Genomic DNA, 16760 nt, shown 5'->3' with positions numbered 1-16760 from the left:
GCAGAATCCCCAAATGGTAACAGTCACCCAAGTTCTAGTTCAGCAGGCTAATAATCTATGGTTAATCACTATGAGCTAGGATTTGTGTAAACCCTTCTCCTTCCGCACTATAAACTAAATTGAGTTTAAGCATGAGTTTTATCTATATACGATTAAATAATCTTTTTTCTTTTTAAAAAATATTTTATTTATTTATTTGACAGACAGAGATATAGCGAGAGCAGGAACACAAGCAGGGGGAGTGGGAGAGGGAGAAGGAGGGAGCCTGATGCAGGGCTCCATCCTAGGATCCCGGGATCATGACCTGAGCTGAAGGCAGATGCTTAATGACTGAGCCACCCAGGTGCCCCACGATTAAATAATCTTTGCACAAAACTTTTAGGCTTATTTGCTGAGGACTTACCCACTCCTTTTCAAGTATAATAACCTGTAGGTGGCTCTCATGACTCAAGAATCTAAAATAAAATAGCTAAGAACTGTAACTTGGGAAATAGTGCTATGAAACAGAGAGTAGAAATAACAATGGACTAGTAATTAATAAAAATTGTTTCTGTTATTAGTTAACCTGTCTACTTTAAGATTTTAACTAACTCCCTGGGTGTCTGCTTCCTCTTTTTAAAAGAATGGGATGGACTATAGGGTATTTCAGACTTCTGGTTCTAAAATCAATGAGACTTGCTCAGTTGGTTAAGTGTCTACCTTTAGCTCAGTCATGATCCCAGGGTCCTGGGATCGAGCCCCGTGTTGGGCTCTCTGCTTAATGGGAGTCTGCTTTTCCCTCTCCCTCTGTCCCTCCCCACCATTTGTGTTTTCTAATAAATTCTTGAAAACAAAACAAAAAAATAAAATAAAATCAACAAGACTATGAAATTAGTGGTCTCAATCATGTTGTTATTTCTATTCTCAGAAGAATCATGTATATATCCAGTAAGTAATTTACTCAGAGACTGAATCCATGTGGTATCATTTAACCATTAAGTATTTCATGATTCTTAAGAAATGCTTGATGGTTTCAAAGCTTACCATAAGGACAAAAGGTATTAGTTACATAAACAAACCATTAGGTTAGGAAGAGAAAAGCCAATGAAAATGTATGGTGTTATTTTATTTCAGTACAAAATTAGCTAGTGTCCCTACCTCAGCTGTGTCATATAGATCATAAAATTGTATTACACCCAGGTGTGCACTTTAACGTAACAAATGGCCTAGAGAACACACAGCATTTTTGAATACTTCTAAAAACTGAGTTTTCCATTTTGTTTCTATGTCATACCACAATTCTGTTACATACTATATCATATTACCTACTGACCTCTAATTTTATCAGTATTATCCAGTTTACAAATGAGGAGAGAGAGAACAGAAGCTATTTTCAAGAAGGGCTGAGTGAGGTTATAAGCAGCACTGTGGTTTCTAGGTATTCTGATTTTGAGTCAAACTATCATTAGCTCTTAAAGTTTATCCACAGAACACTGTGTGACACAGAACATTTTGATGTCTCTTTATAATCCTCAAAAGGGTAGAAAAAGATTTTCTAATCGGTGTTTCTCACTGATTGAACAGTGAGTAGAAAACACCCTCAGTTTTTTTTTTTTTTTAAAGATTTTTATTTATTTATTTAACAGAGATAGAGAGCACAAGTAGGCAGAGTGGCAGACAGAGGGAGAGGGAGAAGCAGGCTCTCCGCCGAGCAGGGAGCCCGATGTGGGGGCTCGATCCCAGGACCCTGGGATCATGACCTGAGCCAAAGGCAGCCGCTTAACCGACTGAGCCACTCAGGCGCCCCACCCTCAGTTTTTATTACAGAATTCTTTACAACTGCTCCCCACATTATTTAAAGCAATTAGAAAGCAGTGCTGACATCATCAGATATTGTTTTGTAGAAATGTATTATATTCATAACTACAGATGTATTAAGCTCTGTGCATTTTCAGTGGACAAACATAGCTGTTCATAAAGAGAACTGAAGTTATCAGTTACTGAGTTACTGACATGGGATGCTAATGACATGCTTCAATTCAAAACTATAAAAAATGGCTGAATTATTGGAATTTATAAGGGACAAAGAGAATAGCAAAAATAGTGCGAGTTATAAACTGTTTTCTACTTATAGCCTGAGGACTTTCTACTTTCCCCCTTTACTCACTGCTGGGTCATGGAGTGAGAAAGAAGAAGGGTTAGGATTTCAATTCTCCCCCTCTTCTCATGCGATGTGGCAATGATGCTGAGAAATGGTCTGTCCTTCAACCAGGCCTGCAGGAGCCCCACAGGCAGTATGTCACTGAGAATCACATTATGGATTTATTCTAACAAAAATAACTTCTGCTGCTTTCACAGTTGTAGTCCTAGAAATTATTTTCCTAAAACCATATCCTGTCTCAAAGAGTGAGATATATATTAGTATTCAGTGCTGGGGAAGTGCTATTCTGTATCATTCATTTCAGCCAAGTTATTTTAGTCATATCTGTAATCTATAATGGGTAGGTATGAAGTGAATATCTCATGCAGAATTAGTTTATCCACATAAACCTTTTCTAAAATACTGATTGTTTTCATGAATGGTTTCATAACAATTACACATCATTAATAGCTTAGAGAAAAGAGTTTAACAGTTTGAATTAATTAGCATATAAAAATGTACTGTTTGGAGCTAATGTGCTTATTAAAAGATTTCCAAACTGGGACTTTTGTTTTATAAAAACTTACAAAATCCTTTATTTGATCACATACATATGACTTTTTTTTTTTTTGGAGGGATAGTTTTCTCGTTCTTTATGGATAATAAAGCTAAATTTAGGATATGGAGCTAAGTCTTATATTTAGTGATTCTGGTGAAGACATTGCTTGAGGGAGGCTTTTCATCTGTTCACTTATACGATTTGTACTGTTGGAGAAATCATTAATGTATATAGAGAAATACCTTAACTAAAACACATTAGAGAAGAATTTTGCATTTAAGATTTATATCAGTGCTGCCCAAAATAAATATAACATGAGCCAAAATGTGACCAAGTAGCTACATTATAAAGATCTTTAAAAAGAAAGAGGTGGAATTAATTTTACTACTAGCTTATTTAAGCCAATATATCTGTGCAGACAAGAGTTACTACAGCAGGAAGAGGCTGCCTTTAGAAGGGTCTGTGTGCAAGGCTGGCCCTTTTTTGGCAACTGGGAACTTGGACTTTCCTCCATTCCCTGACTGATAAGGTTCATGGTGCCTAGGGTTTGTATGAACGTCATTTATGCCAAATACTTTCTTTCCTTCTGTGAGTCCACAATTTTGGTGCAGGCAAGGCAGAAAGTGCCCATGAGACCAGTTCCCAATAAAAACCTTAGGTGCTGAGCTCTAATGGGTTTCTCTGGACAGAAACATCGTCCATGTTACTGCATTGTTTGTTGCTGGGGAAATGTACATGCTCCGTGTGCCCTTCATGAGAGGGAGTGAGCGTTAAGAAAGCCTGTTAGAGGATTTCTCTGAGAGGACTCAGAAAGTAATTCTCCTTTGTTGATCCCATATCCTTTCACCGTCAGAATTCTCAGCCATAAGTATTCAAATACATGGAGTCCTGTGAGTCCTTCTAGCAAATCACCTACCATGTGGGTGGTGTTGGGGAGCCCTGAAACAATACCCAAAGCATCCTCATTTAACACATATAAAATATTATTCATGAAATATTTTACATTATTTTATACCAAGTCTTTGAAATCCAGGATATATTTTTATAATTATAGCACATTTCAATTTAGATGGGCCACATTATGAGTATTAAACAGCCACATGGGGCTGCTAGGCACTATGGAAAGCACAGGTACAAGACGTTGGGAATAAACAAACTGAGGAGAGAGGAAAACTGCTGAAAGGCTTTCTTGCTAACTGAAACTCTATCTTTGTATCAAGCACTGCTTTGTAGTTATTTGAAATAGCCTTTACACAGCTGTTTTTTTTCCAAGTGTGAAAAGTTGATAAAAATTTTTTTGGAAACAGCTTATATGCATCCATAGGGCAACAAGAAGCAGCAACAGTTTACTCCCGGTAAATATCACTGCTGAGCTCTTGGCATTTCCAGCTACTTGAGAAAATCACTAAATCCAAAATAACTCAATACTTATTCCTCTTATCTCTCCAATTTTCATTTCCAAGTCAGTCAGACCCAAACTGTAGGTATCTTTGACTCATTCTGTTACTTTTTGGTCTAGTCAGTCACCAAATCTTGTTGATTGCACTTCCACGACTCTCCCTCTGTTGCTGTTCTGGTTCAGACCATCTTGGTCTAGCCCCCTACTATGGAAGTTAGCCTCCCTCCTACACAGCCTCTCCACTCCAACTGAAGCACGGCTCTGATTATGTCATTTTGTAGTACGAGACTCTTCAAAACTCCTCAATGCCTATGATATGAACTCTAATTTTAGCCTTTAAAGACCTTCTAACTCTAGCTTTAATCTCCTTTTCTTGACGCATTTTTCTCTCTTCTTTCTTTTACTACTTCTTGTGATCCAAATAAGCCTGGGCTCTATGCATTTTGTTCATTCTGTAGCCTCTGTTTGGAACAACCTCAGTTATTCAACATTTCTACCTTCTAAAATCTAACTGTCCTCAAGGATAAACTCACAGGCCCTCCCTTCAAGGACTACTTGCTCCACAGCTGATGCCGCCTGCTGGAAGCACCCTGGATATTTAATCAGGGAGCACTTCGTTTTCCGCCTCAAACAGTCTTTGTCACAGTCATTCCTGCAACTGCCTCATTTGCATGTATGTTACCTCACCTAAAGGACTATAATAAGATCCTTTAGAGAAGGGACTGTTTCATCCACTTTTGTATCTTCATAGCAAAACACAGTATCTCGTATGATAAATGCTGAATAAATGAATGGAAGGCAGGGAGGAAGGCTGATTGGCTAAATCAGCTTCATAACCCAAGTAGCCATCTGTCAATTCATCAAGTCTTTTAAAATTATAGATAGAAGAGTTCAGCTATAATAAAGCTTGTATAGGTCATATACGATCATGATCCCAACATAGAATCCATGGAATAATAATGATAATACCTTGAAATTATAAGTGAAGGGAAAAATTACTAATTCCTAAATTTCTCAAGAAAAATATCTGATAGTATCTTACCTTTATATTTACAAATTTTGATTTGCAAAAATCATATAGTTTACCATTTTATTGTATTCATCAGTCAGGATATAAAAGTGAAAATATTTCCTTCTCTTATGAGGACAATACAGAAGATCTACCACTTATTTTTAAAATATATGTGATGTGAACATACACAGTCAACTATATTGGGGCAGTTTGGATGAGTCTTTAAAAGGTAATTTTCTTCATACAGAGGTGATTGTGAGGAAAGGGACTAGTCAGAGAGACTAATCAGCACTATCCAAATGTAGACTAAAGTTAAACCAAGCCACTCAAAACCAAGCCAAAAACATGATGGTATTTTTGAAAGCAGTTTTTTAAAAAAATCAAAGCTAATGTAATATGATTTGTACTTATAAGCAAAATCAACAAAATAATTATTAGGAAGTACTGACAAATCACTTGGACTTTTACAGAAGATAGAAAGGCAATAGAACCAATTTTTCCTGGGATTTGTTCATGTGAATTATCAGGAGTTTAAGGGAAGAATCCTAAAATCTGTCCTTAGAGTTTTTCCACTTTTAAGCTGGGTCAGTATCTATATATGAACTACTCCATTCTTTTTTTTTTTTTTAAAGATTTTATTTATTTATTCATGAGAGACAGAGAGAGAGAGAGAGAGGCAGAGGGAGAAGCAGGCTCCCAAGGAGCAGGAAGCCCAATGTGGGACTCGATCCCAGGACCCTGAGATCATGACCTGAGCCGAAGGCAGACGCTTAACCATCTGAGCCACCCAGGCGCCCTGAACTACCCCATTCTTTAATATGAAAAGGTTCTCACGTGCTCACAAAATAGTAAAGATGACTTTTAAAGATGTAACCAACTCATAAAAAGACAAAACCCCACTATAACCACAAAGAATATCTAAAGAATATACACAAAAGGAAATTCAAATGTGTTGCCACAAAAAATCAATTAACCACAAAAGAAGGTTGTAATGAAGAAAATGAGGGACAGGAAGTTTTAAGACATTTAGAAAACAAACAATAAAAGGGCAGAAGTCCTTTCTTCTTAGTAATTACTATAAATGTAAATGAGTTAAACCCTCCATTCAAAAAGCAGAGATTGGCAGAATAGATAATAATTAAAAAAAAAAAAATCCCAAAGATCCAACTATATACTGTTCTAAAAAGATTCACTTTAGGGGCACCTGGGTGGCTCAGTTGGTTAAGCGGCTGCCTTCAGCTCAGGTCATGATCTCAGGGTCCTGGGATCGAGCGCCGCATCGGGCTCCCTGCTTGGCGGGAAGCCTGTTTCTCCCTCTCCCACTCCCCCTGCTTGTGTTCTTTCTCTAGATGTCTCTGTGTCAGTTAAATAAATAAATAAAATCTTAAAAAAAAAAAAAGACTCACTTTAGATCTAACGATATAAATTGGTTGAAAGTGAAAAAATCAGAAAGATATTCCATGCAAATAGTTACCAAAAGACAGCTGGGGTGGCCATACAAATATCAACAAAAATAGACTTTAAATCAAAACTGTTGCAAGTGACAAAGAGGAACACTGTATATTGGTAAAAGGGATTCATCAAAAAGATACAATTATAAAAAAATATAAACCAAAAATCAGAGTCCTAAAATATAAGAAGCAAACATTTTCAGAATTCAAGGCAGAATTGGATGTTCTACAATGGCTGGAGACTTCACTATCCTGCTTTCAATAATGGGTAAAATAACTATACAGATGATTAATAAGCAAATAAAAGAATAACACTATAAACCAGCTGGATCTAATAGATATACAGAAAGTTCTACCCAACAACAGCAAAATACACAATTTTCTCAAGCATATATGGAACTTTTTCCAGGATGGACCATATATTACACCACATACACACAAAAATCTTAAAAGACTGACATCACACAAAATATCTTTTCCAATCACACTGAAATAAAACTAGAAATCAATAACAGAATGAAAACTGGAAAATTCATAAATATGTGGAAATTAAACTACACACTCTTAACCCACCAACTGGTCAAAGAAGAAATCACAAGGGAAATTAGAGAATATCTTGAGATAGATGAAAATGAAAACAACACAGCGAAACTTGATGAGAAGCAGTGAAAGCAGTGCAAAGAAGGAAATTTATAGCTAAAAATGCCTATATTAAAAAAAGGAGAAAGATCTCAAATCAGTAACTTAACCTTAAAGAATGAGAAAAAAAGGACAAACTAAACTTGGAATTCTATGCCTTTGTCAGAAACACTGAAATTATAGAAAAGAGAGATAAATAGAGGATGGAAAAATTAAAGAAAAGAAAAAAAATCATTCTTTGAAGAGCTCCATAAAATTGGCAAACTTTTAGTTACAATGACCAAGGAAAAAAGAGAAACATGAGAAGATTCAAATTACTAAAATCAGAAATTCAAGTGGAGACAGTTTAGATGTTACAGCTAAAAGGGATTAAAAGAGAATCCTAAAAACAATTCTACACCAACAAACTGCTAATCTAGATGAAATAGACAAATTCCTAGAAACACATATTCTGCCAAAACTGAATAAAACTAAATAGAAAATTCAAATAGATCTCTAACTAGCAAGGATACTGAATCAGTAAAATCAAACTATCTTCCAAAAAAGAAAAGCCCTGGACTGGATGGCTTCACTGGGGAATTCTACCAACTGTTTACAGAACATCAATTCTCAAACTCTTCCAAAAAGTTGGAGAGAAAGGGTCACTTCTTTTTCTTTTTTCTTTTTAAAGATTTTATTTATTTGACAGAGAGAGACACAGCGAGAGAGGGAACACTAGCAGGGGGAGTGGGAGAGGGAGAAGCAGGTTTCCCGCGGAGCCTGATGCGGGGCTTGATCCCAGGACCCTGGGACCATGACCTGAGCCGAAGGCAGACGCTCAACGACTGAGCCACCCAGGTGCCCCACTTCTTTTTCATTCTATGGACCAGCATAACCCTGATATCAAAGTCAGACAAAGATGCTACAAGAAAATAAAACTAAAGACAAATACCCCTTATACATATTGATGCAAAAATCCTCAACAAAATACTAGCATTGAATTCAGCAACATATTAAAAGGATTATACACCATGATCAAGTGGGACTTATTCCTGGACCATAAAAATGGTTCTACATATAAAAATGAATGAGGGGTGCCTGGGTGGCTCAGTCGTTAAGCGTCTGCCTTCGGCTCAGGTCATGATCTTGGGGTCCTGGGATGGAGTCCTACGTCGGGCTCCCTGCATGGTGGGAAGCCTGCTTTTCCCTCTCCCTCTCCCACTCCCCCTGCTTGTGTTCCCTCTCTTGCTATGTCTCTGTCAAATAAATAAAATCTTTAAAAAAAATCAGTGACTGTAATACAACACATTAACAAAATGAAGAGGAAAAAAATGACATAATCATCTCAATTGAATCAGAAAAAGCATTTGACAAAATTCAACATCCTTTAATGATGAAAACACGCAATATGTAAACTAGGACCAGAAGAAAATTTCCTCAACATGATAAAGCCCATATATGAAAACCCTACTCAGCTAACACCTACTCAACGGTGGAAGGCTGAAAGCTTTGCTCCTAAGATCAGAAACAAGACAAGGGTGTCTCCTATAGCTTCTATTCAATATAGTACTAGAAGTTCTAGCAAGAGCAGTTAGGTGAGAAAAGGAAATAAAAAAATAAAATAGCACCCAATATTGGAAAATTACCTGTTTACAAACAACATGATCTTATATGTAGAAAACCCTAACAAGATCGCACACACACACAGCTAATAAACTAATTCAGCAAGCTGCAGGATACAAACACAGAATACAACATCAGGTACATTTCTACACACTAACAATGTGTACTTGTAGAGTTGTATACTAAAGAGTACAAAACACTCTTGAAAAAAATGAAAGACAACAAATAAGTGGGAAGACACCCTGGGTCCGTGGGCTGGAAGACTTAAGACTGATTAAGATGACACTACTACTCTAAAGCAGTCCATGGATTCATTACGATTCCTATAAGAACCCCAGAAGTGCTTTTAGCAGTGTCTTTTGTACGAGAAGAAAAGGGCTTCTTGGAAATATGGTTGGTTTTACGGCTGGGCCAGGGAAAACACAGCTGAACCTGGGCCATCTTGTGGTGACAGAAAATAAAGTGATTAAAAAAAAAAAAGGGAAGGACACATCAAAAGTTAAAAGAGACAACTTGAGGGCGCCTGGGTGGCTCAGTTGGTTAAGCGACTGCCTTTGGCTCAGGTCATGGTCCTGGAGTCCCTGGATCGAGTCCCGCATCGGGCTCCCTGCTCGGCAGGGAGCCTGCTTCTCCCTCTGACCCTCCCCCCTCTCATGTGCTCTCTGTCTCTCTCATTCTCTCTGTCTCAAATAAATAAATAAAATCTTAAAAAAAAAAAAAAAGAGACAACTTGAAAAGGCTCCCAGTGGCCAAAGCTGGGGCTCTGAGTAACAAAATAATGTTAGTATTATAATAATTATGTTATATATAACTATATATAATAATGGCATAAAATAAAAATCCATAAACTCATACTGAAATAAATCACTGAATAGATAAATGAGGGGGAAAATAACTCTTCCTCACAGAATTACAACTAATAAGTGTAGAAGGAATAATGGAAACAGAAAACTACCATTAGGTAAACACTATAATAATACCTATTTTTTTTTTATTTTTTTTAAAGATTTTATTTATTTATTTGAGAGAGAGAGACTGAGAGAGAGAGCACATGAGAGGGGGGAGGGTTGGGAGGGTCAGAGGGAGAAGCAGACTCCCTGCCGAGCAGGGAGCCCGATGCGGGACTCAATCCAGGGACTCCAGGATCATGACCTGAGCCGAAGGCAGTCGCTTAACCAACTGAGCCACCCAGGCACCCTATAATAATACCTATTACAGGCAGAAACCATTAACAGACGCTAAAATTAGTGAGCAAAGGGATATTTGCATAGTCTCAAGGAGAATTATTAACTAGAAATGAAAACATCAGTAACTTTATAGTGGAGAAACCTGACAGAGAGCACCTTAAGGAAGTGAGCAAAGTTAACATGAGACAGATCCACATGATGTACGCCTACCTCACTGGTATGATGCACTGAGAAACGTGTAGCGTCATTTCTGTGACACTGACAGAAATACATAACCTCAAAAGAATCCATGAGAAAACATCAGACAAACTCAAATTGACATTCTACTAAATAAATGGCCATTGCTCTTCACATATATTAAGGTCATTGAAGACTAAGGAACTGTCACAGATTGAGGAGACTAAAGGACAGATGTCAAGTAAGCGCAACGTGGGATCCAGCATCAGAAAAGGACATTAATAGGAAAACTAGTGACATGTGGATAAGGTCTATATATAATGGTTGATAATAGTGTATCAGTGTTAATTTTCAGTTTTACCACATTATTAGGGGAATCTGAGTGAAGGACAAATGAAAACTCTGTGCTATTTTTATAACTTTAGATAAGCTTAAAATTATTTAAAAATTAGAAGTTAGAAAAAAGAAAACACAGCCTATCTAAATTTTGATGAACATGGTTTGGTAGATTCATAATTATATACCAAGCTGAATTAATACTACTGATAATTATTTTTAATTTTGAAAATCTTGAGTCTCCACTTTCTGTGTTCCCTATCACGTTACACTTTTATAATAAGGCAGTGTTGCAATTTATGTATTAACATGGTTTTTCAGCCAGGACAGTTAATTCCTTGAGAATAGGGACTAAGACTTAGTTATTTCTGCATTCTCTTTGACTTGCAGTCTTTGTCAAAAGGAAATGCTCAATAATTGAATTCTGAATGAATGAAAATTATGTAAAAGATCTCAATGCTATAGGATTTACTTACGCTCCACAAAGGAAGTAAAGAGCATTCTGAATCTGCTTAGCCGACTACCTTCATCTGCCCACATTCGGATCACTCCAACTCCTGTTTTCAGCATCACATCATTGGCCACAGTGCTGCAAAACTTGGCCTTCAGATTTTCAATAGAACTGCTTCCATCATAAACTGCAACGAAGTTTCTCTTGCATTCATTTGAGTGCTCCATTTGATAATCTAGGAACCTCAAATAAATCTGTAACATTAAAACAAAGAAAAACACTGCTTTAGAAAAGATAAATTTGAGTGTTATAGTTCTCTCCAGTCGACATGGTCGACTAAATTATGACAGCTGACAGGAACACAACAGCTAAAAGGCTGGTGCTTAAGGAGTTAAAAGAACCAAGACTGACGGTCTCCTCCTTTGGTTGTCTTAATGGAAACAAGCATTAAGGAACCTAAGTTTGTGTTTTGTCTATGAAGAAACTTTTTGCTCCATGAGGTTCATTGGCTCTCTTACATAGTCTTCTTATTATGAAAGCAACCTCATAGTACTGACAAATTGGAAAATGAAAGAATCACTCATAGCAGTTGTTGGATTTTTTTCAGTTTTTCTTCATTTTAAAAACCTTAACTGTAAGATACATATATCCTACAACACATCAAAACCATTTTTATTTTCTTTTTTACAAGATATTTTATTTTTAAATATTTTATTTATTTATTTGACAGAGACACAGCGAGAGGGAATACAAGCAGGGGGAATGGGAGAGGGAGAAGCAGGCTTCCCGCCGAGCAGGGAGCCCGATGCGGGGCTCGATCCCAGGACCCTAGGACCATGACCCAAGCTGAAGGCAGACTCTTAATGACTGAGCCACCCAGGTGCCCCCAAACCAGTTTTACCTTATCTATACTTTTCAAAACCATAAATGTTCCCATGATGTCCTGTCACTTATTTACCCCCTATTCTATACTGCACATTTAAGTGGCTTTAAGGTTTCCCCCCATAAATAACCATTTCTACGTTTTCAGTCAGGAAGATATAAACTGCAGTATCAAAATAAGCACTATTGGTATCTATTTTATTTAGCATCCTCTTTCTTGAAATTTTGTAGGCAGCCTGCTACCTGGCACTAAGTTCGTAAAATATGCTCGGCCTACTTTTGTTTGAAGAATTCCTTTAGATTGTAGGCTTAGAAAGACTGGGGGCATTAATGTTCAGGTTGTGGGCTTAGAAAGACTTTGTGCAGGGCACCTGGGTGGCTCAGTTGTTAGGCATCTGCCTTAGGCTCAGGTCATGATCCCAGGATCCTGGGATTGAGCCCTGAGTTGGACTCTCTGCTTGGCAGGAAGCCTGCTTCTCCCTCTCTCACTTCCCCTGCTTGTGTTCCCTCTCTCGCTGTCTCTCTATCAAAATGAATAAATAAAATCATAAAAAAAAAGGAAGACATTGTGCATCTCTCTAAAAGAACTTAATGAAATAGCTATTATTCCTTACAGGCAGGGAGAAAATTAAGGCTCAGGTGGTTAAGAACTTGTCCAAGGTTACTCAGGTTGAGGATGTGACCTAGGCTGGCCTGACTCTAACATTTGTGTTCTTTCCACTCCCTGGGATCCCTTTTCTGCATGCATGCACAGACACTTCACTTTTTGCTCTAGTTGCTACTGAGTGACTCTACAGTTAGAATTTTAGTGAGTAGAGAATAAAGATTTCCTTTGTCATTAAAGACATATGAGTATTCATTCTAGTTTCTATTTCTGAGGTAGCAGTGTGATGCCACCTCCATCTCTCTATTTAAAGATTTTATTTTATTTTTTTTTTAAAGATTTTATTTATTTATCTGAGACAGAGAGAATGAGAGAGACAGAGAGCACATGAGAGGGGGGAAGGTCAGAGGGAGAAGGAGGCTCCCTGCCGAGCAGGGAGCCTGATGCGGGACTCGATTCTGGGACTCCAGGATCATGACCTGAGCCGAAGGCAGTTGCTTAACCAACTGAGCCACCCAGGCACCCTAAAGATTTTATTTTTTATAATCTTAACCATTTTAATTTTTATTTAAAAATTATTAAATTTTATTAAGTTTTTTATTTTAATTCTGGTATAGTTAACATACAGTGCTATATTAGTTTCAGGTGTACTATATAGTGACTCAACAATTCTATACATTAATTACTTAGTGTTCATAAGTATACTCTTTAATCCCACCACCTGTTTCAACCCCCCCCCCCACCCCGCCACCTCCCAATCTTAACCATCTTTAAATGTACAGGTCAATAATGTTACATTGTTGGATATTCAGTCTCCAAACTTTTTTATCTTGTACAGAAACTATACCCATGAAACAATAATTCCCCATTTTCCCCTCTCCCCCAACTCTGGCAACCACTATTCTACTTTCTAGGACTTTGACTCCTCTAGATGTTTTTAAGTAATCTCTACACCAAACATGGGCTTGCACTCACAACCCGAAGATCAAGAGTCACATGGCTATACTGACTGAGCCAGCCAGGCACCCCCCACCTTTTAATTTAAAAGACTTCTTATAACAAAAATGTAATGTCAGGTATCTTTTCCCACTAAAATACCTTGATGGCATAAAACTAAGAGCAAACAACTAAAAAACATACCTGAAAGGGATAAATTTTGACCAAGTAACTTTGGCTTATTCGAGATGACCAATTTGTTACTTACTTAATGAGAGTGGTAGAAAATCAGTCATTAAATAGGATTACCATTTCAAAACTTCACAAAATCTTCACAAATGTATTACAAAGAAACAATGTTTCCTTACATGTATCATTAGTTCTCATTAATTTCTCCATTGTTTACATAACCAAAACATTCTGCCCATGGTTTTGTGGTAGTGAGCAAGTATCACAAATACTGTAATTGTCTGTTTCTCTATTATACTGTGGGGCCTTCCAATGAGAGAATCATGTGCTAATTATATCTAGTGTAATTCTTGCTCATAGCAAGTAATGAATATATGACTAAGTTTATAAAACCATGAACTTGGTAGATCTAAGTATAAGAAAAACAAGAAGTCTGAAGTATTTACTCTTTTTTAATCCAAAGAAACATGGTACTATCCAAGGCCATAGTAAATGCTCTTTAAAGATGAAGTCAAAAGTTTTAAGTCATAGGACAATGACATTCTTTTCTCTTGTGAATGCGGCTACATATTGAAATAGTTTAGTTCAACTAATTTTCAGAAATTACTTCTAACAAGGGGCACCTGGGTAGCTCTGTCGGTTAAGCATCTGACTTTGGCTCGGGTCATGATCTCAGGGTCCTAGGACCCAGCCCTGCACCTGCAAGTCCAGCTCCCTGCTCAAGGGGGAGTCTGCTTCTTACTCTCCCTCTGCCCCTCCCCCTGCTGGTGCTCTCTCTCAAATAAGCAAGCAGAAAAATCTTAAATATTTCTAACAACAAAACTGACAAATTGAAATCAGTGTGTGGGGGGTGAGCTACAAACTACTCTTCTTTCATCCAAACTGCATGACAACAGATCTGCTAAAGGCTCCTGGTCTCTTACCCCACTCCTACACCTTCTCCAGGGAGGTGGAGTGAGTTACCTTGATGGTGGGGAGTCTGGTCTCTTTTTCCCTTCTTTCCCTGGACTGGTGAGTAGGAAGCAGTGACCTAAGTTGGTTTCCTCTGCAGATGCAAGCTTTCCTCGGGCTGGACTTAGTTGGGAGGTAGAACTGGTGGGTAGGGAATTAGCAAGTCTAATACAACTCTCTCACTAAGCTGCTTCCTCTAGCCTTTGTTGTAATAAAGAAGCAGTAAAGTGAGTCAAATGAATTTTTTGCTTTCCCAGTGCATATGAAAGTTAGCGTGTCCTGTAGTCTGTTGCATTGTCTATAAAATACACATTCCTTAATTCAAATATCCTCAATGCTAAAAAAAAAAAAAAAAAAAAAAAGCTAACCAGCATCTAAGCTTTCAGCAAATCATCATCTTTCTACTGGTGGAGGGTCTTGCCTCAATGTGGATGGCAGCTGACTGATTAGGGTGGTGGCTGCTGAAGGCTGGGTTCGCTGTGACAATTTCTTCAGATAAAGACTATGAAGTTTGCTGCATCGATTGACTCTTCTTTCACAAATAATTTGTTGTTGCATGTGATGCTGTTGGTAGCATTTACCCGCAGAACTTTTATTTTTTAATTTAAATTCAATTAACATATAATGTATTATTGGTTTCAGAGGTACAGATCTGTGATTCATCAATCTTATAGAATACCCAGTGTTCATTACATCACATGCCCTCCTTAATGTCCATAACCCAGTTACCCCATCACCCTATTCCCCTCCCCTCAGCCACCATTTGTTTCCTAAGATTAAGAGTCTTTTTTTTTTTTAAAGATTTTATTTATTTGAGAGAGAGAATGAGATAGAGCATGAGAGGGGGGAGGGTCAGAGGGAGAAGCAGACTCCCTGCTGAGCAGGGAGCCCGATGTGGGACTTGATCCCAGGACTCCAGGATCATGACCTGAGCCGAAGGCAGTTGCTTAACCAACTGAGCCACCCAGGCGCCCAGATTAAGAGTCTCTTATGGTTTGTCTCCCTCTCTGATTTCATCTTATTTTTTTCTCTTCCCCTATGAACTTAGGCCTTGTTTTTAAATTCCAAACATCAGTGAGATATAATTGTCTTTCTCTGACTTATTTTGCTTAGCATAATACCCTCCATGTTGTTGCAAATGGCAAGATTTCATTTTTTGATGGCTGCATAATATTCCATTATGTATGTGTGTGTATGTATATATACACATACACATATATATAGAAAAAATGGAGTAAATCCTCTTAAACCCTGCTTCTGCTTTATCAACTAAGTTCATGTGATAGACTGAATCCTCTGTTGTCATTCCAACAATCTTCATAGCATCTTCACCAGGAGTACCTTCCATCTGAAGAAACCACTTCCTTGGCTCATCAAAAGGTGCAACTCTCACACGATGTAATGAACACTGGGCATTATAGTAGACTGATGAATCACTGACCCCTACCTCTGAAACTAATAATATATATTAATTGAATTTAAATTAAAAAATAAATTCATCCTAACCCCAAATAAAAAAATAGGAGCAAATACTCATCAGTTCAAGTTTGATCATGAGATTGCAGTGATTCAGTCACATCTCCAGGTTCTACTTCTAATTCTAGTTCTCTTGCTATTTCCACATCTGCAGATACTTCCTCCACTGAAGTCTTGAATCTTTAACTTGTAACACACGCAGCATTTGTGAAGCACAATAAAAGGAGGTATGCCTGTATAGCATTCTAGATCAAAAGTAGACACATGATAACTGGAACTGCAAAGGGCTCCTGACATTAGATCTCTGTCTTATGGTGGACATAAAATCAATTCTTAAATGTAAAAACTAACACACACAGATAAAAATATACAAGGGTAGCTCTATGACCTTTGGTTAAGAAAGTTTATTAAAAACACAGAAGACACAAAGTATAAACCATAATCAATTTTATTATATAAAATAAATTTGACTTCGAGAAGCAGCCATGATGATAAGCCATACACAGTATGGCTTATTTCTATTACAACTAAAAACGGATGATAAAATATGAAAAGCAACTACATGAGGATTCTGGAAAGTAATAGGTAGGTGTGGGAAGTCAAACTTGAAAGACCCATAAGGTGAGGTTCAGTTTTTTCCTTGTATTCTGGGCTGATATTCATGGAGCTCACAGCAAAAACAGACAGGAACTCAGGGAACTCAGAGAAAGAGCTCCAGCCAGAAGACTGAGAAAGGGGCCCTTCCCTACTGAAGACTATGGTGAGGCAGGGATTTTTGGTTTGTTTTCCC

General features: G+C 37.6%; 1 protein-coding gene across 3 annotated transcripts in view; it reads right to left on the bottom strand.

Moving 5' to 3' along the window:
- NETO2 (neuropilin and tolloid like 2) overlaps positions 1–16760 on the bottom strand; it is a 60917-nt gene that overhangs the window by 10284 nt on the left and 33873 nt on the right. For all 3 annotated transcript variants that reach the window (XM_045891164.3, XM_045891165.3, XM_064581935.1), the window contains one exon: positions 10958–11186. In XM_045891164.3, the coding sequence (XP_045747120.1) occupies positions 10958–11186 (229 nt within the window). The remainder of the gene's footprint in view (positions 1–10957; positions 11187–16760) is intronic.

Source organism: Mirounga angustirostris, unplaced genomic scaffold (genome assembly GCF_029215605.1).
Source record: "Mirounga angustirostris isolate CCGP_5_RB_7025 unplaced genomic scaffold, mMirAng1.0.hap1 SCAF_16, whole genome shotgun sequence".
Classification (NCBI taxonomy): Eukaryota; Metazoa; Chordata; class Mammalia; order Carnivora; family Phocidae; genus Mirounga; species Mirounga angustirostris.
This window is presented reverse-complemented; position numbering and strand designations above follow the sequence as displayed.